The sequence below is a fragment of the Desmodus rotundus genome, chromosome 7, assembly GCF_022682495.2.
Source record: "Desmodus rotundus isolate HL8 chromosome 7, HLdesRot8A.1, whole genome shotgun sequence".
Taxonomy (NCBI): Eukaryota; Metazoa; Chordata; class Mammalia; order Chiroptera; family Phyllostomidae; genus Desmodus; species Desmodus rotundus.
The window spans coordinates 133,964,216-133,988,362 of NC_071393.1; the positions used below are offsets into that span (position 1 = coordinate 133,964,216).

At 50.9% G+C, this 24,147-nt stretch overlaps 1 protein-coding gene across 4 annotated transcripts in view; it reads left to right on the plus strand.

Moving 5' to 3' along the window:
- The window catches only part of EML1 (EMAP like 1), a 142,270-nt gene that overhangs the window by 34,361 nt on the left and 83,762 nt on the right, over window positions 1-24,147 (plus strand). The window contains exon 1 of one of the 4 annotated variants that reach the window (XM_053928208.2): window positions 3,262-3,451. The exons of 2 other annotated variants lie outside the window; for them this stretch is intronic. In XM_053928208.2, coding sequence (XP_053784183.1) covers window positions 3,385-3,451 — 67 coding nt within the window. In that variant the 5' untranslated portion in view covers window positions 3,262-3,384. Of the gene's footprint in view, window positions 1-3,261; window positions 3,452-24,147 lie in introns of those variants that run through there. One more of the 4 variants, XM_053928209.2, reaches the window with a different exon arrangement.

Here is a 24,147-nt window from a genome sequence, read left to right on the forward strand (position 1 = left end):
CGATGCCAAAGACAGCATTTGCGGCAGGATCACAGACTTGAGGTCTGAGCCAAGGCATTTGCACTAAGTGGGATAGGCGACAGAGAATGAAATGACCTTGTTAAGCCCTCTTTAGGCAAGTTAACCTTGGAGTGACCACACAAGGCTGTGGAAACCAGGACTCAGGCTGTTACCACCACATTTCAGAACAGGCAAAAGCCTGCACCTGGGCAGGGGGAGGCTAAATCGACCAGACAAAAGGGGTGTTCAGGAAGGATGCTTTGGGAAGGGCAGTTTGGGATAAAAATAACCAACAATCTTTTAACAACTCAAGCTCTTCACCTTTGCACTGGCTTGAGGGACCATGTAATTGTCAGGGATGCTGCAGGAAGGAACAGCCGGATGGGCTGGTAGGTTGGAGACCTCGGGATTTAATGTTCTCTATTGAATCTAGAACCTGTGATTACCTCTCATTTTATAGAGTAACAGTCTTCCCATGAGAAAGTGTATGTTACCTTTTAATATCAGTATGGAATGGTGCCCTGAACCTGTGACACAACAACACTGTTAGTTTGCCAGGGCTGCTGTGACAAAGTCCCACAAACTGGGAACCTTTTGGTGTGTGGGATGATGCTCCAACCAACTGAGCCACACCAGCCAGGGCAAGAGAACCATCTTTTAAGCATTTATTCACGATTATCATTTCCTTCCCAAGTTCAAGATGCCATACTTCAGCTTTTTCTATCAATTACCCAACATACCCTGATGCACAAAACCGCAAAGTAGAGCAGAGAGACTAAAGGTTGGACCAGAAGGGGGAAAAGATGGGGAACGAGAAAAACAGAGAAGGGTAAAGGTCAAATGTACACCTGTGTTAAGTTTCGCCTTTGAAAGGCCCTTCTCCATAGCGCCTGTCCCTGCCCTAGAGATGCACAGGGTCTGTCAGCACTTTGGGGGAGACTTTATGTGACCCTCTGGCACCCTGCCCTCTATGTTTGGCCCCATTTCCTCTCCCTGCCAGAGTTCTTTATTTTTTAAAAAAAAATTTATTCGTTTTTAGAGAGAGGGGAAGAGAGGGAGGGAAACATCAATCCTGACCGGGACAGGTGACCCTTTGGTTTGCGGGCCAGCACTCAAACCACTAAACCACACCAGCCAAGGCTGCCAGAGTTCTTGAATGCAGGTGCACATGCTCTTCTTTTCCCGCCCAGCAGCCCCGCTCCCGTCCCTGGTGCTCACCAAGATGCTCCAGGTCACCTGCAAGCCCTCTGCCACCAGACAGGAGGGCCTTTTCCAAGGCTCGTCCTCCTTGGCCGGTCTGCGACAAGGCCCACCTTCTGGCAGCTTTCTGTGCTCTTAGTGTAATGAGATAGTACTCTAGGCTGATGTTCATCCCCCTCCGATCCTGCCTTCCAGTCTCTTCTCTTCTCTTCCCAAGGCTCTGCCCAGCTCCTGTCTAACCTTCCATTCCCCCCACAGGCAGTCCATTTATCACTTCTTTGCCAACAGCTCCCAAATCCCAGTTCTTCCACTGGCCAGAGCCGCCTTCCACCTCCAGTAGCCACAGGGCATTTCTAATGGGAGATGTGCTGTCCCCTCTCAGCCTTTCTGACTGTCCAGCTGTATGGTCCTCTGGTCCGTGCTTCATTCTCCTTTGGACTGCCTGTACCTCAGTGCCCATTTCTGGAGCCATGCAGACACTCTGGGCTTCTCTGGCTCCAGGCCCTGGCTCCCGCAGCCCAGTTCACACTCAGACTCATCTTCCCCAATCAGCCATTTACCTGTGTGCCCACCTCCTGCCTCCCTCCAGCTCCTGCGGGGTCTCCTCCTGCTCCCGTTCGCTCTGTCCACTCTTACTTCCCAGCGTCTGCAACTCGAGCTGTCCAGTCATATCAGATCAGCCTGTTCACCTGTCAGCAGGCTCTGCACCTTTCCTCCCTGGTCACTAACATTGTCCTTCCCACTGCCCTTCAAACACCAGGTCCCAGTCAAACAACAGCACTTGTAGCCCATCAGCCTGCCACATGTACCTTTCTCTTTAATAATCCCTCTTGTCTTCTGTGCTTGGTCTCCCTGACCAAGACGGGCATAGGAACTTCCTCCGATCTGAGGTCAGGTGTGGCCAAACGTAAGCCAAACATGCCACATGCAGTGACAGACCCCAGGGCCTGATCCTGCCTTCTGCTGGTGGAAACACCAGCCTCGCTCCGTCTCTGGGCCCCAGTGAGGCCCACAGATTTTCCCAAGAGTAACTTTTCACTGGGTCTTCATTTCACCTTAATGTGTTCAACCCACACGAGTTAGTAGCTACGACTTGAAACCACTCAGATTTTTTTTGTACAGCCAGGTCGTGCAATCAGCGGACTCTGACTCACCAGCAGCACCTTTACTTCTGGCTGCGGGCAGTGAACTTACACCGTCCGCCTAGCCTGTGTGCGTGTGGACTGGAAAAATGACAAACCCGTGGACTTGTATGTTTTTGCTACAGCGGTATTGTGTCCTAACTCTTTCTCTCTGAGATAGAATGAATCCTGATTTCCTTGGGTCCTGTAACAAGTTAACTAGGGTGTAATGTAACAAGTCTGCACCCCGGGGACTGATGTGGGGGGAGAGGACGGAGCAGATGTTTTAACTCCTGTAAATGCCCAGACTTTCCGCTTTCGGAGGTGGAAAGCCGCATCTTTTTCCGCTCGTGAGTCAAGGAGTCAGGAGCGCCCCCAGCCCCACCCCGCTTGTGCTCCTTCTCCCTATAGGCGGGCCCTGCTGCGCGGGACACCGTAGGAACAGCGGGGCCCGCCTCGCAGGACGCGGCCAAAAGCGGAGCTGCTCTGGGGTGGAAGGCAGCTGAATTGGGCTCACAAGTTGTCCGTGTTTGGCCCTGGAGAAGCTGGCCAGCCCAGGGACAGCGCCTCCGGGGAGCGCGGGGTTTGGCGTCCGCAGCAGGGGTTGCCCGGGTCAGCAGGGAGTGTAACTATCGTAGCAGGGTTCCCCGCCCCCTCCCGCGTCGCCACCGCCCTGCCCGCTCGCCTTTGTCCCCGCGTTCCCAACGCCTCGCTCTCCCAGAGGCTGCAAGACTGGCCCCAAGGATCCCGCAGCATCCCCGCCTGCAGAGCCGCGCTCCCTCCTTCCTCTCCCGAGACGGGGCAGGCCCGACTCCGCCCCCGGCCTCGCCCGCCGCGGCCCCGCCCGGCCACGTCTGCGCCGCGGGCGCCCCCTGGCGGGCAGAGACGGCGCTGGCTCGCTCGGCGGCTTGCGGCGGGCCCGGGGTTGCCCTGGTAACGGCAGCGGCCGCCACAGCAGGGCCGGCCCCAGCGCCAGCTCCGGCCGCGGCTCGGACGGCTCAGTGTGGGGGTGAGCGGCGGCACTGCCGGGCCGGGGGAGCGGGCGCTGCCCGGCGGCCTCAGCATGGAGGACGGCTTCTCGAGCTACAGCAGCCTGTACGACACGTCCTCGTTGCTCCAATTCTGCAACGGTGAGCGGCGGCGGGTGGGAGGGCGGGGGCCGAGGCGGGGGCCGGACGGAGGGGCGAGGCCGGGGGCGGCCGGGGAGGCCGCGCAAAGTTGCGGCGGAGGGGCGCGCGGTTCCCGCCGCCGGGGCTCATTGTGCTGGGCCGCGGGCCCCGGGCCGCGCTCGCCGCGCCCCCGCCCGGCTCCGGCCAGTGCGCGCGGGGCCGGCTGGCCCGGGCGCCTCCTGCGCGAGCGCACCGGCCCGGCAGCGCGCGTGAGGCCCGGCCACCCCGCGGCTCCGGGGACGTGTTGCGTTCTGCTTCCAAACTCGCGTCTGTTTGGAAATGTCTGGATGAAGAACTCGGCAAACAAATCACTTAATAACAAAACACGCCTCCGAGGATGCACGCAGTGTTTGTTGCGGTTGGACCCTCAGAATCCATTCAGGTCCACTTTGATGAAATCATCCCAGTTCAGTGCAATCTAAATGGACAGGCAAAGTGGACCTGCCTTAAAAGTGTTTCCGCTTATTTTGCTTACAGGGTGATATATTAAAAACATTTTTTTAAATTCTTTTAACAAAAAGGAAACATTAATAGCAACTGATACAGTATCTTTTAAAAATATAAAATCCTGCATGCCTGAAAGATTTCAATCTCAGTAGCGAGGCTGAAAAAAAGACTGTCACAGCACACGGCATATTTCGTCAGAGCATTATGTGTTATGATAATTCATGCACAAAAATTAACACCATTTTTTATGTCTTGAATGTATTGCTTTATCAGAGAGCCCCCAAAGTTTGTAAAGGGGGAAAATGTGTTCTTTTAAAATTTGCCTCTAGTGCAGTTGGAATAATTTGGAATTCTAGATGCTTTGACAACTCAAACTATTTATTTTGCAATTGTAACTGTGATTTAAGGGAACTTTGCTAGCTATTCAACACCTTTTTGCAAATAGAGGTATTGGCTGTAGCAATAAAGATTAGTGAGTGTGTTAATGCATTCTCTGTAATACTTTGTAGTGAAATTTGTCACCTTTTCATGGGAGGGGTATATTCTGATAGTTTTGGCGGTTTGTAATTTTCATACTAATCACATGTGGGCCTTCCCTGAATTAGGAATGCTCTCCTCAGCGGAATGAAAGTTTGGCTCTCTTCAGACTGAACACCAATTCCCCAGAGCAGAGCCCCTGTGGTTTTTGACCCTCTGCAGGTGGTAAGGCAGATAGAGGGTGTTTGGTATTCCGCCTCACCCTTATAGTTTAACCATGGGAAGGGTTTTACTCTCTCCAGTAGGTTGACTAGATTCCTTAGTTGAATTTTAAATACTTTCCTTAATTGACCTATAATCAATCATATTTGAATTTGTGGTTTTTTGTAAACAGTAGTACCACTTCCTGCATGTCTGTGATGGAATTCCTCTTGTGTTAGTTGTGCAAGGCATGTGGCTGAAAAATTCTATTAAGCGATTTCCAGGCATAGAGGCTTTTAAAAAAAAATAATATGTGGTCATTCATATATGTTGACAATTTGACTTAGGTTATGAAATGAGCCTAGATGTTTTTACTTGAGTAGTTGTTGGGGGGAGGGCTGGCCATATTGTTTCTTTTTTCCCTCACTTTTTCTTCTTTTGGAGGGGGGCACCAGGATTCAAACATACTGTTTCTAAATAGCATTTCAGTCCTAATGTTGACCTAAGCACATCTATCCATGAATTTTTTTAATTTTCTGCTTTCTTGTTAATTGCTACTTTAGAGACATTGGTAAGGTATTTTAGTGGTAATGATGCCTACAAGAAAGTAAAACCTAGCTCTTACATATTGTATGTAACAATTTAAAGAAAATCATTTTAAAATAACTAGAAGCAAACAATAAGATCACTTCAAGACACAATTGAGTGAATCATGACTGTTGATTTACTTTTCCCAAAAAGTTCTTAGCTCTGTTACTTATTAGTTTTTGGTTACCTTACGAATACAGTTTAAAGCAAGAGTAGTCTGCGGGGCAGAAATGAATGCTCACTGATGACGTCTTAAGCAACAGATGTTTCGATGTGAAATTATTCATTTTAAGAGGCTTCCATTAAGTGAAAATGTAAATGAATACAATTCAGTTAATTACTATGGTGATTCAATTAAAGTGGTGGATCACAGAACACCATTTCACCAAGAACTAAATTAAACATTTGGATATTTTATTAGCTACATTGAAACATTTTTTCCTTTTTAAATTAGAGATTTCCATTACAATGGCAAGACTACAACAGCATAATATATGAACTCATGAATTTTCATATGTTGAGTACAGCTCCATGCCTTTGAAATGACAGGAACTAAAAAGTCACAGTTTTGTATTAGCTTCAGAAAGCACAGCCCATGCTTACTCTGATGGCTGTCACACTGGACATACTGAAGGCAGAGGATAGTATCTGAATGAGCAGGGAGGAAGGGAAAATTGTGTTCTGAGGAAAGAACTCTCTATCTCCACTTAGTGCTTTTTTTCTGGCTGCCTCTCCTACTCAATTTGTAGTTGACGCTGGGCGTGCTGGTGCTGTGCAGTCCAGGCAGCTTCTAGCCCCCTGACAGACTAGCCATTCTCATCTTTTAGATACTGGCTCTCTTACTTATGCAGAAAAATCTGTGCCCTGTGTTTGCTTGGGTTTTTTTTTTTTTTCAGAGTGTTTAGAACTCTGTAAAGTGAGCTAGAAATCACAGACTGCCTTTATTGCTCGAAGAAAAACTACGATATTTGAAAAGTGGACGGAAGCTATCATTTGTAAGCCAGTGTATGACTGGGGACGTGCTACTCTTTATTCCACATTTTCTTCGAAGCCCCCCTGGGAGGGAGGTGGAAGCACCACCCTCTTTCACATGTGAAAACCTGGGGGCTCAAGGAGGTTTGTAACTTTATGAGGCCACCCAGCTACTAAGGCCTAGATACAGTCTTAAGTCTTTTTTTTTGTTTGTTTGTTTGTTTGTTTTAAGAACAGCTTTATTGAGATAATTTACATACTGTAAAATTACACCCCTTTAAAGTATGCAGTTAAGTAGCGTGTAGTATATTTGCAGCATTGTACAAGCATCGCCACTATCTAAGAACATTTTATCTCCCCAAGTGGAAACCCTAGTCCCCAGCGGCAGTTACTCCCATTCCTCCATCACCTTAGACCCTGGAGACCACGGGTCTACTTTCTGTCTCTGATTTAGGCTGCGGGTGGTCAATGTGAATGGACCATACAGCACTGGCCTGTGTGTCTGGCTTCTTTGAGCGTAATGTTGCAAGGTCCGTCCAAGTTGAAGCCCCTGTGAGTACTTCATTCCGGCTTGTGGCCAGATAATGTTCCGGTGTAAGGACGGACCTCATGCTGTTGTCCTTTGCCGGATAGATGATGGACACTCGGGGGTTCCTTCTTTCTGGCTCTCATAAGTAGTTCAGGTACAGGTGTTTGTGTGGGCAGATGTTGTCGTTTCTCTTGGGTAGCCACCTGGGAGTGGGGTTGCCAGATCATACGGTAACTCCAGGTTTCACATTTTTGAGGAACCAACTTGGATCTTATCAAACCTAAATATCAGATCTTTTTACGACACCTTGCTGGTAAAAGAATAGGGGATTAAGGACCTGCGTGAAAGAGGGAAAGGAGCGGGTGCGAAGAACAAAGCGTTGCTACTTCAGTTCAAGCGTCACTTTCAATACTGTCCCCAGTCCTAGGTCACCAGAGTGTCAAAGTGCCAGTGCGCACCCGTGCTTAGTGGCCGGGGTTACAAGGATCTCAGCACTCGAAGGGACCTCGTAGGTGATCACATCTCCTGCTTTACTTTCTTAAGCCTTTGAACTGTTTCTTCCACGTACAGCTCGCCCAGGAACCCAAGTGTAGGGCAGATGGACAGGGCGCTGCTCCAGCTGGAGGGGAAGGAGGTGGGCTGTGGCCTCCTCTGCCGCCCCACCTTCCACTGGTCCAGCCCACCCGTTCCTCCAGGGCTGGCCATCTCTGTTTGGCAGGGGGCGGTGGGGGGGGGGGGGGGTTGCTCCCAAGGGTATTCAGCCCGTGCCCACACAGTTCCAGCGGCCTGGAGACTCGCTCTCTCCCCATGCAGTCTGTTCCTCCTTTAGTTCAGACTGTCCTTCCTACGCGCAGTCAAAACTTGGCCCAAACTCTGCTTCTTGGGGCCGTGGAGAATAGGTGTCGTCTCCTTTCTATACACAAGGTCGGCGCAAGTTTGAGGACAATCACGACAGCTCCTTCTCAAGTCTTCTTCTAGCTGAACATTGCCATTAAAAAATCCCTCATTTGGCATAATTAGACCCTTAATCGTCCTGGTTGCCATAGCTGTACTTCCTTCCTTTTGTCTATATGCCTATTAAAACTCGACACGACTGAATGTGGTATCTCAGGCATGGTTTTTACGCAGAGCAGAGTAGAACAAGCCATGTCACCTCCCGTCTTCTACAGTCTGTATTTCTAATGATGCAGCCCGGGGTCATATTTGCCCTTTTGCTGGTCCCGCCACATTGTTACCTCTTACTGATTTTCACCTGAGATTCTTATCTGTTTACATGTTTACTGTGGCTGAGTCCTTTCTTCTCTTACTTTCTGTTCCGAGTAGAACTCCGTCAGGTGATAAGGCAGCTGTAATCTGTGTGTGATGCTGTGAACCATCCCGGCCCTCGTAACATTTTTCCACATGACAATAACTTGGAAGTTGGTCATTGCCTTAAAGGGTTATGAGTTTAGCTATTAACCTTTTCTCCATTTTGCCTTGGAAGCTGTTGTGAAAGACCTTATTATATTCATTGTGAAGCCTGTACGCAGTATATCTAGAAGTTTCCTGAAGCAGCAGGGCTTCTCCTGCAGGGGCCCCATAGCAGGTCAGGTCACGTCACGCTACCTGCCACTCCCAGTCGTATTTTGAAATCACTATAATAATCTTCTGAGCTATTGCTGTTTATTTTTTTCTAGTTTTGAAATGTCTTAGTTTCCAAGCACTTATATTGGAGGAATTAAGAGTCATTTATTTGAAGTTGGAAAATAGCTAGATTTAACACAGGATCAAGGAGCTCCTGGGAGAGAGTCATCTGAACTCAACAGGATAAAGCATCTTCAGACCCCTTTGCACGCTGACACGGTGACAGCAGACCAGCCCGGCTTCCCAAGATGGCAAAATCCAAAGAAAATGCTCTCATGGAAGAGGACAGAGCAAGCACCCTGCCGGGCGAGGATTTCTGACTGGTGCACCTGGCGCTCCCTCCACCCAGCAAGGATTTTATTTTATAGCCAAACCACAAGCATTTATGATGTTATAAACAAACCCAGGCATTTTGGTGGAAAGTTCACAGACCTGTATTTTAAAAGTAACCATTTGGCCCTGACCGGCATGGCTCAGATGGTTGGAGCATCTTCCCGTAAATGAAAGGTTGCCGATTTGATTCTCGGTCAGGGCACAGGCCTAGGTTGCGGGTTCGATTCCTGGTTGGGTTGCATGCGAGAGGCAACTGATCGATGTTTCTGTCCCCCCGCCCCTTCGCCCCCTCCTCGCCTTCTCTCTCGAATAAGAATAAAACACACCTTAAAAAAGTAAAAACATTAGAAATTAAGCATTCATTAGTTATTTTTAATTTCTGAGATAGTGTAAACCTTTTCCCATATTCTCTTAACGAAGTAAAACATCCCAGTTGAGTGGAGGGTGACTGAGAGAGAAACTTCTTTCTGTCCAGTGCCGCAGTCTGTCCCTGCTGGAACACCGGTAGCGCGAAGGCCTTCGTGGCGGAAAGCACCGGCAGTTGTACATTAATCGGCAGTTGCTTTCATCATTAAGGCAGCTTCTCCAAGCACTGAAAATCCGTGGTATTTTGTACTATGTGAAGAAATCTTTTTCAGGAAAAGTATTATGATTCATCTTTAAAATCCTAGCTTATTAATAGAGAGAGGCTTTCTAGTATCAGCAAAATGTTTTAAATGAAGTCAGAAACATTGGTATTGAAAAGAACCATGTTCTAAATTATAAATGCTATGTAATTATCATCAGTAAAATCCGCCCAAAGCTCCATGATTTTCTCACTAGGTTTCGACATGAATTCCATGTTCTGCGGGAACAGTACACGTGTCGTAAGGTCGTGCAGCAGCAGGCGCGTCCTAGGTGCCCGGAGCGGCGAGGCACATCCTCTTGGGCTGGCTTTAAAGAAAGCTCTTCAGAAGTTTCTTTCTTCAGAGTACTTACGTTTTTCAGTAAGAGTTAGGTGAGCATACTTCCAATGCTGTTTCCTCGAAAGCTGCTATCTTTCCTGGAAAATTCTGTTGGTTTGGAAAACCACATTTTGCAGAGTACTTAGTTGTGTCTTAAAATGCAATAGTGCGTTTATTCTGCCAGCCCTCTGGAAAAGATTTACCCTCTCTGTCTTTTTTAAACTACCCCCACTGTGCAGATTTGCCCCATAGGCTTGGATGCTGCAGGCAGGAATGCACTCTGAGCCCAGAGCCCAGCCAGGTGGGGTGTCTGACCTGCAGAGGGAGAGAGGGAGAACCGGGCCGGGCCCAGCCTCGGAGGGGTGGCGGCCAAACCGCACACTTACCGCGATGGGGTCCAGGACTGGCTGTGTCCTTCACTCTGTGCACCACCGTCCTGGACTGCGGGTGATTCCCACACACAGCCTTCCAAGGACAGTGCACAGCTCACAGTGCAAGACCTTGAGGACGGGAGCAGTCGGGCAGGTTTTCGTGGAGAGGGGCCTTTAAGGCGACTTGGCAGATGGGACCGGTTTCCAGTGAGTACCTGCATTCGAGACGATTTAAAATGTTCAAAATGGTCTTCCGAGCAATCACCCCGGACTCCGCTTCCCCCACCCCCTCCCATCTCCATAGATACTGCTCCCCAAATATCTGATAACCCATCGCTCCTGCTTTATTGATTTAATTTTAATTTAAAACATCCCATGAGTAACTTATTTGTACCTGTGTATTTCACTGTATTCCTAATAGCTTTATCAGCTGCGGATCCTGGGAGTAGAATTATGTGTCGAAGATCCCAGATGCTTTATTACCCCATGTTTGAGCTTGCCCGTCGTGCTACCCCACCGCAAGCACCGAACATTCTGTTCAGAATATTTGTGATTAAGTAGGTCTTTTTAGGTGTCTTCATTTCTTGAGAATTTGAACATTTTCTGTTTATCAGCTCTTTCTACTCCCTCTTTTCTGAAGCATTTATTCCTGTCTTTTGACCTTTCCAGTATAGAGGCTTAATGTTTTATTTGCTGACTTGCAAGTTTATTATAAATATATATATTTTTTACTTTCACTATTATTTTGTATTAGTGTGAGGAATACAGCATAGTTGTATACTTTACAAAGTGTTTCCTCCAATATTTCCAGTACCCACCTGGCACCGTATGTAGTTGTTACAGTGTTACTGATTGTAATGATTCCCTATGCTGGACTATACACCCCCTTGATGGTTCTGCAACTCCCGCGCTGCACTTCTCAGTCCCTTCACCTCTTCACCCAGGCCCTGCAGCACCCCTCCCGTCTGGCAACCATCCGAATGCTCCCTGTATCCATGAGTCTATTTCTGTTCTGCGCATTCATTTACTTTGTTCTTTAGATTCTACACATAAATGACGTCACATGGTGTTCATCTTCCTCTGACTGATTTCACTGGGCATCGTAGCCTCTGGGTCCGTGTGTGTCGCAAGTGGCAAGATTTCACTCTTTGTTATAGCTGAGTAGCCTTCCACTGTGTGCGTGCACCACGTCTCCATCCGCTCACCTGTCGCTGGGCCCTGGGGCTGCTTCCACGCGCTGGCTGTCGTAGATAACGCTGCAGTGAACACAGGGGTGCACGCGCTCTTTCCACTCAGGATGTCACGTTTCTTTGGATATATACCCAGAAGTGGAATCGCTGGTTCATAAGCCAGTTCCAGTTTTAATTTTTTGAGGACCCTCCATACTGTTTCCCACAGTGGCTGCGCCAGTCTGCATTCCCGTCAGCAGTGCAGGAGGGTTCCCTTTTCTCTACGAGTTCACCAACACTTGTTGTTGATTTATTGATGGTCGCCATTCTGACAGGTGGGAGGTGATACCTCGTTACAGTTTTCATTCACGTTTCTCTGATGATTGGTGCCTTTGAGCATCTTTTCATGGGTCTGTGGGCCATCTGTATGTCCTCTTTGTAGAAGAATCTATTCTGGTCCTCTGTCCATTTTTTAATGTTTTGTTTTTGTGGTATTGAGTCATCTGAGTTCTTTGTACATTTTGGATATTAACCCATTACCGGCTGTATCATTGGCAAGTACCTTCTCCCATTCTGTGGACTGTCTTTTGGCTTTGTTGCTGGTTTCCTTCGCTGTACAAAACCTTTTTTAGTTTGATCTAGTCCCATTTGTTTATTTTTTTCTTTTGTTTCCCTTGCCCCAGGAGACATATCAGAAAAAATATTGCTAAGAGAAATGTCAGATTTTACTGCCTATGTTTTCTTCTAGGAGTTTTATGGTTTCGAGTCTTCCATTTAGGTCTTTCATCCATTTTTAGTTTATTTTTGTATTTGGGGTAAGAAGGTGGTTTGGCTTCACTTTTTTGCACGTTATCTGTGCGGCTTTCCCAGCACCATTTACTGAATAGACTGTCTTTAGCCCCTCGTATGTGCCTGCCTCCTTTGTCGAGTATTGATGGGTCGCAGAAGCGTCGGTTCACTTCTGGGCCGTCTCCATTGCCGCTCTCACCTGGGTGTTTGTTTCAATCTTTAAGAATAGCAGCCCCAAACTAGACTTTGGGCCACGCCCCTCGGCCCCTTCAGTCTACTCCTTTGTCACCAAGCAAGCCGGGCGTGGCCACCGTGCTCAGAGTGGGACAGGTGTCCTGGGTCCCAGCGACACCCAGGAAGCTGGCATCGCTCTTCAGGAACCGGACCTCCACTGTGACTTCCGCAGTTGGTTCTTTGACACCCCAGTTGGCGGCCCCGAGAGGCCCAGGGCCCTGGGTGGGCGTGTGCTTGTGCTTCCTAAGGAGGCCTGTGGGCGCTCTTCCTTCTGGGGTGAGTGCAAAGGGCTGGGGGTGGGCGGGGAGAAGAACATTCCTGTCAGCCCTGAGGCAGAAAGGACCTCTTGGAAACTGAAGGCATCTCCTGCGGTGAAAGAAAAGGGAGCAAAGTGGCCTGAAAAGAGGCTGGATGGGGTGCAGGGTCCTGCGTGCTTTTCGGCCACATTGAAGTGGTTGGTCTCATTCCCGGGAGCAGAGAGAAGGTGGCAGAGAATTTGAGGTAAGGGAGTGGTGTGGTCAGATTTCCAGGGAGTTTTGAAAGAGGGTGTGGAGGGTGGGCTGGCAGAGCAGGGGTGGGTAGAGGTGGGAGTCTGTTGGGTGAGTGCAGGGGAGAGGCCGTGGGCATTTCCACTGGAGGAAACTTAGGGCTCCCCTAGCCTGGACTGTGTCATCAGGAGCTGGGACAGGGAGGGTCAGCCCAGCCAGGCTTCCAGCTCATCTCCCAAGTGGGTGCTCTGTGCCCAGATAGAAGGAGCTAGAAGGACGGGTGGGGCGTTGGCAGCCTGCGGGACACACAAGCTGAGTGGCCGAGTGGGCTGTGGGATGCAGGGCTGGAGCCCGGGAGACTTCTGGGCTGGAGATGAACAATTTGAGAGCCATCAGCATGTAGATGGTAACTGAATCCATGGCCCAGGCGAGCTCCCCTAAGGACCAGTTAGGCACTTAGATGCTCCTTCCGGAAGACGGAGCTGATCATAAGGGCCTCCTGTTCGAAAGTCTTCGGCGCCCCTTCCTCCCACCTTGGCACCCCGGCCCCGCAGGGGTGGCTGCCTGTCTCAGCTGCCTCCTAGCTCCATCCCCTGCCACCATCCCTGGCTCCCCCATGCAGGGAGGCATGCTTCCTGGGGTCGACGGGGTTATAGATTATACACCTCTGTCACCATGACTGTCCCAGAGGCCCGTCACTGTGGCTGTTTCTCAGATCTCCGGGAAGACCGTCACTGCCTTCCAGGCAGAGTCTCCCTGTGAACATCCTTGTGTTCCGGGGCCTCGCAGTGCCCGACGTGTGATGGGTGTCCATGAGTATCGGATGACTGACAGCAGGGATGGTCTTTTTGTCACAGCACCTCCTCGAACACACACACCCGGCAGAATGCCTGACACATAACAGGCGTACACTGAACTGTGCTTAATTGAGAAGAGAAAGCCTCCCTCCCCATTTCTCTGTAAGCTTGAAACAGTGTGTGTGTATTCATGTTAAATATCACCCGTACGCACACACAGATGTGTGCACAGGTGTCGCATACACGTGACATGTGACTTGCCCCCTCATCAAAGAGCCAGTAGACTTAAGCATTCAGAAGGGACGGCATTCCTGGCCAGGAACCTGATGGGTAAAACTCAAACACGTGATGTGGGACAGTGAGGATGAGGGCCTGAGGGCATCATCTGCACAGATGTGACAGAAAGGACGCCACCAGTGGGACACTGGGTCACCAGAATCGATAAGTGGAAACATTTGCAGAAAGCACTGGGTGGCTTAACAAGCCTAAGACAAATTATTTACAACCAAAGTAGTGGGCACAATGAAGTCGTTCTTGGCAACACCAGCATTTCTAGCAGTGAAAAAGATCAGCCCCCTGAAGGGTATTTTCTGGAACAAGAAGCCGACCATTCTTAGAAAAATGTGATTGGTGGAGAGCCCGCCGGTGGAGCTGGGGCTTCCATGCTCCAGCATCATCAGGCGTCAGCCCAGTTGCTGCTCCCTAACAGGACCAGGACCTGGTGGGACCGCTTCATGGGCTGTCTCGTCGCTGGTGGTGCTTAACCACCCCACGCACCAACTGTCTACACTGCCCCCCCAAGGACCCCACGGGCACTGTAGCGAAGGCGACAACTTGGTCACTGGGCCTCGTGAGTTGGGCTGTTCATAGTGCAGCAGCTCGCCCATGCCAGGGAATCTGTGTGTGTGTGTGTGTGTGTGTGTGTGTGACATGAGAGGCGGGGAGGAGAAACGTGGATAGTTCTGGAATGCCCACCCAGCCGCACCAAGTGTCTCCCAGGCTGCACACTTCTGGTATTCCCTGTTTATCCTCGCTGCAGACCCCTGAGGTGGCTGCCAGGGTGTCTCCGTTTTGATGGTTGAGGAAACAGGGGCCCCAACATTGAAGTGCCAAGCTCAGGTCCCCTGGCCAGCACTCTGCAGAGCTGGGATTTGCATCCGGGCACCGGCTCCACTGCCCACGGCTGAGTGGTCAGTGCTGTGTGGTGACTGAATGGTGGACCAAAAGCCAGGCACAATCCCAGACATGAAGGTGTCTCGGGAGGTCATCTCAGCCTGGCCTGCCTGCTAGCCAACTGGCCGCATGCCAGTTCTAGCTCAGACCTGAGCTCTTTTCCCTGGATGCTGCAGGGTCTCCATCACGTCTGCCTATGGTCCTCCAAAAGTTCCCTGGAGCCGCCAGGACACAGGGCTGGTCAGTGAACTGCCTCCCACCTGCTTCCCCCCAGAGCTGGTAGTGTCTGAACGTTCCAGGCTGGTTACATGTATCCCCCTGTATGGTGCCCTGCCTTTGCTGCAGCGTGCTTCCCCAGTCCTTCGTTACCTGCCTGACTCCTGGTCCTCAGGGCCCAGCCCCCCTGCCCTGGGAAGCCTCCCTGGCTGGGGTTTAATTTAGGCGCCTTGGGTGCACTTGGTGTGCAGGCCCCAGGCTGCACCTCTCGTTGCCCCGCACACCTTGATCTCCCTCCGGCCCAGCGGTCCCCAGAGGACCACGCCGTGGGCCCTCAGCACCGGCATGCTGAAGCAGAGAGTGAGTCAGTTCGGAGTGGAAACAGTAAATGGTCACTTCCGTCTGGTTTTGCCTCCTTGGCAGATCTTCCCATCCCCTGGCGGCAGCCCGGCCTGACGCTGAAACTGAGCTTGGTGAAACTGGTCAGTCTTTCCGTTAACAGTCCTGGTTCTTTCAGTTTTTCTCCAGCAGCCTTATTCTAGTAATTATTCTCTTGCTTTTCTCAGAATATTTTTAAATTGTTGCAAATTACACGTAACACGAAATTTGCCATCGTAACCACTTTTAAGTGTACGGTTCAGTGGCATTAAGTACGCTCCTGGTGTCGCGACCATCACCACTGTCTGTCTCCAGAACTTCTTTATCGTGTGAACCTGAAACTCTGTCCCCACAAAGTGCTGACTCCTCCCCCAGCCCTGCAACGCTCTTCTCCTGTCTGTCCCTGGAAGTCTGACCGCCCGGTTCCTCATGAGAGTGGAAACCTATGGTATTTGTCCCTCTGTGACTGGCTCACGTCATGTGCAGAACCTTTTTCTCAAATGGTAGTTTCATGAAGTTATAGAATCCCGAAGTGAACCATGTCTAACTAAGGGTTCACTAGCCAAGTACAAAGAGTGGGATGATGACCTTGAAGTTAGAGGCTGTCAGATCACACCCACGTGCCTTGCCAGCGCCCCGCTCAGCCTGTGTAAAGTCTGCGCATCTTCTCTCTGGAATCCCTGTAATGAAAGCGTGTTCTTTCCCCTGAGCTGGTGTCCGCACAAGGCCAGGCCAGGGAGGCTGGGGCAGAGTCCTGGGGGCGCCACCCTTCCCGCCCAGCAAACAGCAACAGAGGGGTCCTCTGACACGCTGAGAATGGTGGCAAGTGTCTGACTATGCTCTCTTAGGAACGGGGGAGGCGGAAAAAATTTAGAGCAGTTTTGAAAAATGATGAGGGGCATATGTTTGCGAAAGAAATTCCATGCCATGTGCCTGCGGGTCGCCAACAGCACGCGTTCCCTCTCCGCCAGCCAGGCGCTGAGAAAGGAAACAGCAGATGTGGGGCCCGCGGTCCAGGCGGGTCCGGACTGGAGGCGTGGAATGTCCCGACTTTCTGGGGGGGTTATTTTTTTCGACTTCTGTTGCACATTTAGCACAGCCCGCCGACATGAATGTTTGCTTGGGGCATCTCCTTTGCAGGACTGTTTAGAGAGATACACAGGCACAGGCTACACGTGCCCCAAATGAATCAACTCCTGAAAATTTTAGCAGAACAGACGACATGCGTTTCTTTCAAGACCCGCTGGGACCCATCACCAACTTACTCTTCCTGAGGTTCAAAGCGCAGGCTTTGGAGACAGGCCTGGGTTTGAATTCTGATTCTTCCGTTGCTCCAGTATGCCGAGAACTGTGAATTACAAAGAAACGGGGGGAATACACGGCGCAACCCCACCCTCTTCCGTCCTTCCCGTCTGCGGCTCTGTGCCCTGTGGGGCGCACCCAGAGGGAAGCTGAGAGCAAGGGAGCAGGTTGAGCCCCCACGCGGTGGCCCCCCAGCCCAGAGGACATGGCTGAGGGGAGGAGGGAGGGTCCAGTCTGGAGGGTAAGCATGAAATGTCCGGCTGTGTAGTCTAGTGTAGAGACGTGACTGGTGGTACATGTCGCCTTCATGTTTTCATGGATGTGACCACATTGGTCTATCCCAGTTCCTGTGGCCAAGCAGGTACCCCATGAGTGTTGAGTGCCTGCTGTGTGCACCGTTCCTCCAGTATGCCAAGAGCTGTATGCCTACTGTGTGCACTGTTCCTCCAGTATGCCGAGAACATCCATGGCTCTGGGTCATGCTTCATCGGTCCCTCCCGTGTCCGTGTTGAAATACAGTTCAACCTGGGGGCACAGCCTGCAGAGATCTTCCCCGATCTGTCGGGGTTGCTGGTGTCTCCTCTGCGTTTCCAAAGTAGAACACCCTGCCCCGCCCCCCGACACTTGGTGCTGGGCTCTGTCCACCTTGCACAGTGGTGAGCTGCACAGCCTCTGTGTCCCCTGCCAGCGGGTGAGTTCCTTGAGGGTAGGGACCCCGGGTCGTCTTCACACGTCGCCTCCTTCCATTGCTCTGCGTGGTGCCCTCATGTCCTGTGTGCTCAGTAAGCGCTTGGCGAATGAAAATCTCACACTGAAACCACTCAGAGGGCTGTGCTGACTTTGACGTATCGTGGAAGGCAAGGGAGAACTTGCTGGCCCTGAAAAGCTCCTGAGTCTCACCCAGCACTCTTTTCATTGTTTACTGTAATGGAGAAACTCAGTCAGATGCAGCAAAGCCTCTTCGTTGTCGTAGAATGGATTACACCTGCTTGCGTACGTGCTTGGTGAAAAATGATACACATTTATACAGCTTCGTTTGTTTACTTACTAATTGTTTTCGGTCAACGCAGGCCAACCACTGTGATCTCTTCCAGCACTGGAGGGGCCTAGTGAGAGACGCTCAAACACACGTACGCTGTACTCTGGGGACTGAGGGGTCTTTCGAGGGTAATCTTCTGCTATTACAGTTTTTTCCCATTACAGTCGACATTCAATTACGGTAGCTTAGGTGCACAGCACAGTGGCTAGACAGTCGTATACCGTACAGAGCGGTCCCCTGCCACTTCAAGTGCCCGCCTGGCACCGCACACAGTCACGACAATACTGCCGACCGCGTCCCCTGTGCTGCACTTTGCATCCTCGTGACTGCTTGGTGACCGCCAGTGTGCACTTCCCAATCCTGCCACCTTTCTCACCCAGCCCCCCCACCCCCCGACGACCCTCAGTCTGTTCTCGGTATCTCGGAGTGTGTTTCTGTCTTGTTTTATGCTCTTTGTTAATGTATTGCTGAATTCAGTGTGCTGATATTTTGCTGAGGATTTTTATACCAATGTTCATCAGGGATATTGGCCTATAATTTTCTTTTTTTTGATATGTCTTTATCTGGTTTTGGAATCAGGTTAATGGTGGCCTCATAAAGTGAGCTTGGGAGCCCTCCGCCCTCTGGAACTTTTTGGAATAGTTTGAGAAGGAGAGGTGTTAATTCTTCCTTGAATGTTTGGTAAAATTCACCTGTGAAGCCATCCAGTCCAGAACTTTTGTTTGCTGGGTGTTTTTGATGGCTGCTTCGATTTCATCGGTAGTAACCAGTCTGTTCAGATTTTCTGTTTCTTACTGATTCAGTCTTGGAAGAATGTATGTTTCCAGGAATCTATCCATTCTTTCCAACAATTATATATTGGCATATAATTTTTCATTGTATTTTCTTACAACCTTTTGTATTTCTGTGGTGTCAGTTGTCATTTCTCTTTCATTTCTAATTTTATTGGGTACTCTCAGGTTTATCATTTTTGTGTATCTTTTCAAAGAACCAGCTCTCGGTTTCATTGATCTTTTGGATCATTTTTAGACTCTACTTTTCTAATTTCTGCTCTGATCTTTACTATTTCCTTCCTTGTTCTCATGTTGGGCTTTGTTGTTCTTTTTGTAGTTCCTTTAGGTGTAAGTTCAGATTGTTCATGTGAGATTTTTCTTGTTTCTTGAGGTGGGCCTGCATTGCTATAAATTTCCCGCTTACAACTGCTTTTGCTGTATCCTATAGATTTGGGACTTTCAGAAATTTTGGGCTTTTTGTGTTTTTATCTTTATTTGTCTCTAGGTATCTTTTGATTTCTTCCCTGATCTCGTTGTTAACCCGTTCTGGTGTTGTTATGCTTGATGTGCTCCCAGGGGTCTTAAACTGCCTTTTTGTCTCGCTGCCCCAGTTGGGTGACTTCCACTGCCTTGTCTTCCAAATTGCTGATTCGGTCCTCTGCTTCATCTAATCTGTTGATTTCCCCTAGTGTGTTCTTCATTTCCGACTGGTTCTTTTTTATGGTTTCTATGTCCTTTTTTATGCTTGCTATCTCAGTTCTCACTAAACTAAGTTCCTTGAGCATCCTTGTTTTTTTAAAGATTTTATTTATTTACTTTTTAGAGAGAGGGGAACGGAGGGAGAGAAACATTGATGTTGAGAGATACATCAGTTGGTTGTCTCTTGCACACCCGTAACTGGAGACTAAACCTACAACCCAGGCGTGTGCCCTGACTGGGAATCAAACCGGCGACCCTTTGGTTCGCAGGCCTATGCTCAATCCACTGAGCCACACCAGCCAGAGCCCCTTGAGCATTCTTATAACCAGTATTCTGAACCCTGTATCTGGTAGATATCTTGCCTCTGTTTTATAAAGCTCTTTTTCTAGAGATCTTTCCTGTTCTTTCAGTTGGAGCATGTTTCTTTGTCTCCCCTTTTAGGCTGCCTCTCTCTGTTTGTTTCTGTGTTTTGTAGGTAGATCTGCTGTCTCCCAATCTTGTCAGGGTGGCCTTACGCAGCAGGTGTCCCGTGGGGCTCAGTGGCACAGTCTCCGGGTCACCTGAGCTGGGTGTTCCGGGAGTGCCCCTTGTGTGGGCTGTTTGTGCTCTCACATTGCAGTTGAGTCTTGATGGCTGTTGGCACGTCCATGGGTGGGGTTTGCCTGCAGGCTGACTGGCTGCCAGAATTGGCCATGACCACAGCATATGAGCTGCTGTGCAGAGGCTGACCCATGGAGGGTGGGAACCACACTCCCCCTCCCCCCGCCACTGGGATCTGGTGCCTGCCAAGACCACCTTCTGGGTATGCTGCTGTGGGGCTAATCTGGCGGTGCGCTGCTGTGGTCTGAGCTGGCCTCTTGGGAGGGGTTCCAGTGTAGGCCAGTGTCAGGCACTGCCCGTGAGCAGCCTGGGGCCACCCGGGAGGAGTTTCAGAGTGATCCACACTTGGTAGCTGCCTGTGCTGGACCGGGATATGCATGGGAAGGGCCACGCTGTGAACCGAGGCCAGCTGCCACCAGTACCTGGCCTGGGGCAGGTCAGCAAAAGGCACAAGGCACCTGAGCCCTGCCGCGGCCCGCCTCAGCCACTGAAAGAGCCTCAGATGGTATATAAGATGGGTGAGGCAGGGTCACAACCAGGGTGGGACAAGCGGTGGTCACCAGGTTAATGCAGATTCCTATTTGGCTCAAGTGCTGAGCCTGAGGGGCTAGCCCCCACCCTCTTGGGCCTGCACACTTTTGTGGTGGGCGGGGCCTTAGCGTCATCAGGGTGGAGCTAGTGGACTTCCGCCAAGCTAGCGCAGACTCAGATTCCATTGTGTGAGAGGAAGTTCAACACAGGGACAATGACAGCTGTCTCTCCAGCCTTGCCCTGAAGCCACACAACTCAGTTTCTCCCTATATGTCTCTGGCACCCGCCGCACCGCTGCTCCTCTGCCGGAGCCCAGGTGAGTACCTGCGAGCGAGAGTCCACGTGTGGGCCCTTTAGGACACCTGGGTTTCCAGCGGCCTTCTGTCTCATCTCACCTGGCCAGATGGGATCCCTGCTGAGTCTCACAGCCAGGTGTTTTGTGGGCTCCTCTTCCTGGCACTGGCATTCCAGGCTGGGGAGCTCGGTGTGGGGCTGGAACCCCTCATTTTTATGGGGGGAACCTCTCCAGCTGAGATACCCCTTCCTATGCTCAACTGCCACACATGGGTGTGGGGCCAGCCCTTTTCATGTCTCGGCCCCTCCTACCATCTGCACGTGGCCGCTTCTTTGTATCCTTAGTTATGGGATTTGTGTCCAGTTAGACTTCCGATGGTTCTCCCAGCTGGTTGTCCTGCGGTTTACGGGTACCTTTGAGGCGGTCCTGGGAGGTGGTGGGCACAGTGTCCGCCTGCACCGCCGTCTTGACTGGAACTTTCTGGAGTAAGGTGGAGACACTCTTTTTTAATTTCATTTACTGAGCTAGTCCATGACCCGGATGTAAACTGATCTCCGCTCTTGCTCTCATATTTCATAGCTTTAAAAGCACCCTCAGACCTGTTTCTTACTCACTTCTCACAGCCGAACGCTAAGGTAAGTGAAGTAGGATTTTATCACAGGTGGACCGGAGGGTGTTAAGTACTGTAACTTCACCAAGGGCACGCAGTTAAGTGAGTGACAGGTCCGGCAAAACCCAGGCTCTGTGGGCTGTGGCACGTGGCTTTCTCGTGGGCTTCACATCAGCAGCCACATCGATCTGGTAGTCTACCTTGCTGAGAGCCTTGAGGAAGAAAATACGTTACAGATTATCTCGTTTTATTCTGCGGTTGTTTTTTCCTGGACCTTGCACGTTATTCATAGATACACTCTGCTTTAAGAAAACCTGACATTCAAAAATCTGGATGTATAAAATGTTAGCCGTGATCAGATTATTTTCAGGATTCCTTAGCACTCCCTTAAAACTGTAAATTTCCTTATCTGCTTCGATGTATTTACCAAACATCTCCCTTCTGCTTCAGGGCCACCTGCTGGGTAAAGGGCCTTCCTTTTTGTAAAACAAGATTCTTGTTCTCAGGTCTGGGTGTGCTGATGTTGGATATGGGGGAAGTGCTGGTCCGTCCCCCTGGGGCACGCTCGGGTTGTGGGCGTGGGCGGGCAACATGGGGCTGGGACACCACACACCCATGTGGAGCGTGGGGTTTATCTCAGCTGCCTCGAGCGTGAGACCCGACAGCCCTGCGGGAGAACTCGCTTCCAAGTCAGCCCACATCCCTTCTCTGGGATTTCAAAGTCCACAAGGCTCTGGAAATCAAGTGCTTTCTGGTGGCTTGTCTGTTAGAGACCGCCTGTTCCAAAATCATTTCGTTGTGGCAGTGAGGAAACTCATCAGAGTTGAAACGTGTGGCTTTTAATGGTTTATTTTCACGTGAAGGCTCCTCTGCTTCTCTGTAGCGGTATTTCTCAGTGTGATTACAGGTGCTGCCCCAGACCCTTCTGGGCTTTGGAGGGCTGTGTGGTGTGTGTGCCAGGCTCGCAGTCTGAGGCCGGAACCTGAGTTCAGAAACACGTTTGTGGTTTGCAGAAGGGTTTGTGGACGAGTGGAGCCGAGAGCCAAGCTGCCCTGTGCCCAGGGTGGTCCCTGATGAGGCTCCACAATGGGTCTCCCCTGTTGCCCTACATTTGTGGACACAGGCCCCACGCTTGACTGGCGTTCCGTGGAAAGCCTGGCTTGTTGGTGGATGGTGCCCGTGGGGGAATGGTGAGGCCGCTGTACCAGTCACCCGTCACCGTGTCCTCTAGAGCCAGCCCTGGGCCTCCAGAACCAGGCAGCCAGATGTGCTGAGTTTTGTCCCAAGAAAGCAAAGTTCAGGGAGAGTCCACTGTTCTTACTAAATTCATTCGTCCCTCCCTCCCTCCATCCATTCCTCCCACCCCCACATGCCTTCCATAGGAATTCGAGTGGCTGCTGGTAACCAGGCTGGCACTGGGCTGTGACCACGGGCGTCTGAAACAGTGATGCTTCCATCTGCTCACCGTCCACAGCTGACAGCTTGTTGTGGTTTCTTGTTCCGTCCTCAGCTCGGTTCCCAGTGTGACTGGGGGGCCTGTCTCATGCAGCAGAGTGGCCACCCCAGACGCCCAGCTCTCAGCCCTCAGGGCCCAGCCTCCCACTTCCCCTTTCCTGCTGCCTCCACGGGCCCTCAGACGTCTCTGGGGATTTGGACCAAGTTTCTACCACTCTTCAAACCCCAGTCCCAGGGCCATGGTGGCCCCTTTTGGAGTCTGGGACGGATCCCCTGACCTCGGCGTGCCTCAGTTTCCCACTGCTTCTGAGTCCTTGCCCGCGAAGCAGGCCATGACTGCTCAGTGAACTGAGAACTCTGCCTGGTCCCATGAGGTAGTTCCCAGCTCCTCTTTCTCCGCCCCCACACCCAGATAAGTCTGCCTGGGGTCCCCCGTGGCGTTTCCCCATGTCTTTTGGGGGTTCACCTCCCATACTTCTTTCCACACTGTGCCCTCTGACACCCTCCAGAGGCAGGCCTCTGCTGTCCTCACACATCTCTGAGAGCCACGCAGCCTCCCTCACTCAGTGAGCCGCGCATGCGCTAGAAGTCACACTCCAGAGGGATGTCTGGGGGGTCATCGGTGGCTTGGTCTGGTCGCTGACCGTGTCAGAAGTGCGTGGCAGGTACAGGTGTGGCTCCCGGCCCCCTCCGTCCCACGTGCCTTAGGTCACTTACAAGGCTACGTGTTTATGACACCCAAAGAACTGTGTATAGACTGAGAAAGTCACACACACTTACGTTGCCTAACCTGAATCTTAAATGTTAGGTTTTGGGCAACATCCAAGTGATGGCTGCTTTTTGATAAACTGTAGCTAGAAAGTACCTGTGAGGCTGCTGGTCGGTTTAAGAACCTTGTGGCCTTATGGAGGAACCACACAGCATTGAGGGATTTCTCGGAATGTGTCCCCTGCTAGGAGCCCCTGGGTGACCCTTCTCATGCCATTATGCACTCCCAGCCTGCATTGCTCTCCACACAATGGGCCCTACAGTTCGCCTGGCTCCGCAGTCCCCTCCACACCAAAGAGACTCAATGTCAAGATTTAGGGCCCTCTGACGTGGGTGGGGCGGGAGGGGAACACGGGCCTCTCCGCAGGGTGGCTGAGAGCTTCAGAGGTCAAGGAAATAATGCAGACCTTTGAATAGAGGCTTCTGAATAGTTTGTTTGGCGGTCCCAGGGACTAGCTTCTCCATTACCAATGGCTTCAGGGGGGTTTTCTTTCTTTTTTTTTTTGCTTTTGCTTTTCTTTAGCTAAACATTCCTACATGGTTTTAAAAGCTAGTGAAGGGATTAAGTGTTTCTAAGTGTAATAATTCTCCTTTCTGATCCATTGGGAGAGTGGGCAGAGGGGCCGTGAGCCAAAGAAAGGACCTCTAGTTTGTTCTGCCAAGAACCAGTTCCATAGCCATCAGCTCCGTGCCTTCCTCCTCGAGGCCAAATCAGTTAGATGCCGCCCTTGGAAGAGGAGCAGCCTGTTTGGCCCAGGAGTCTCCAGAGCCACCTTTCTGGAGGAAGGATGAGTAAGCGTGTGAGGCTGAGCAGAAGGATCACGGTGGAACCAGTTTTGTGTGCTTGGGCACACCA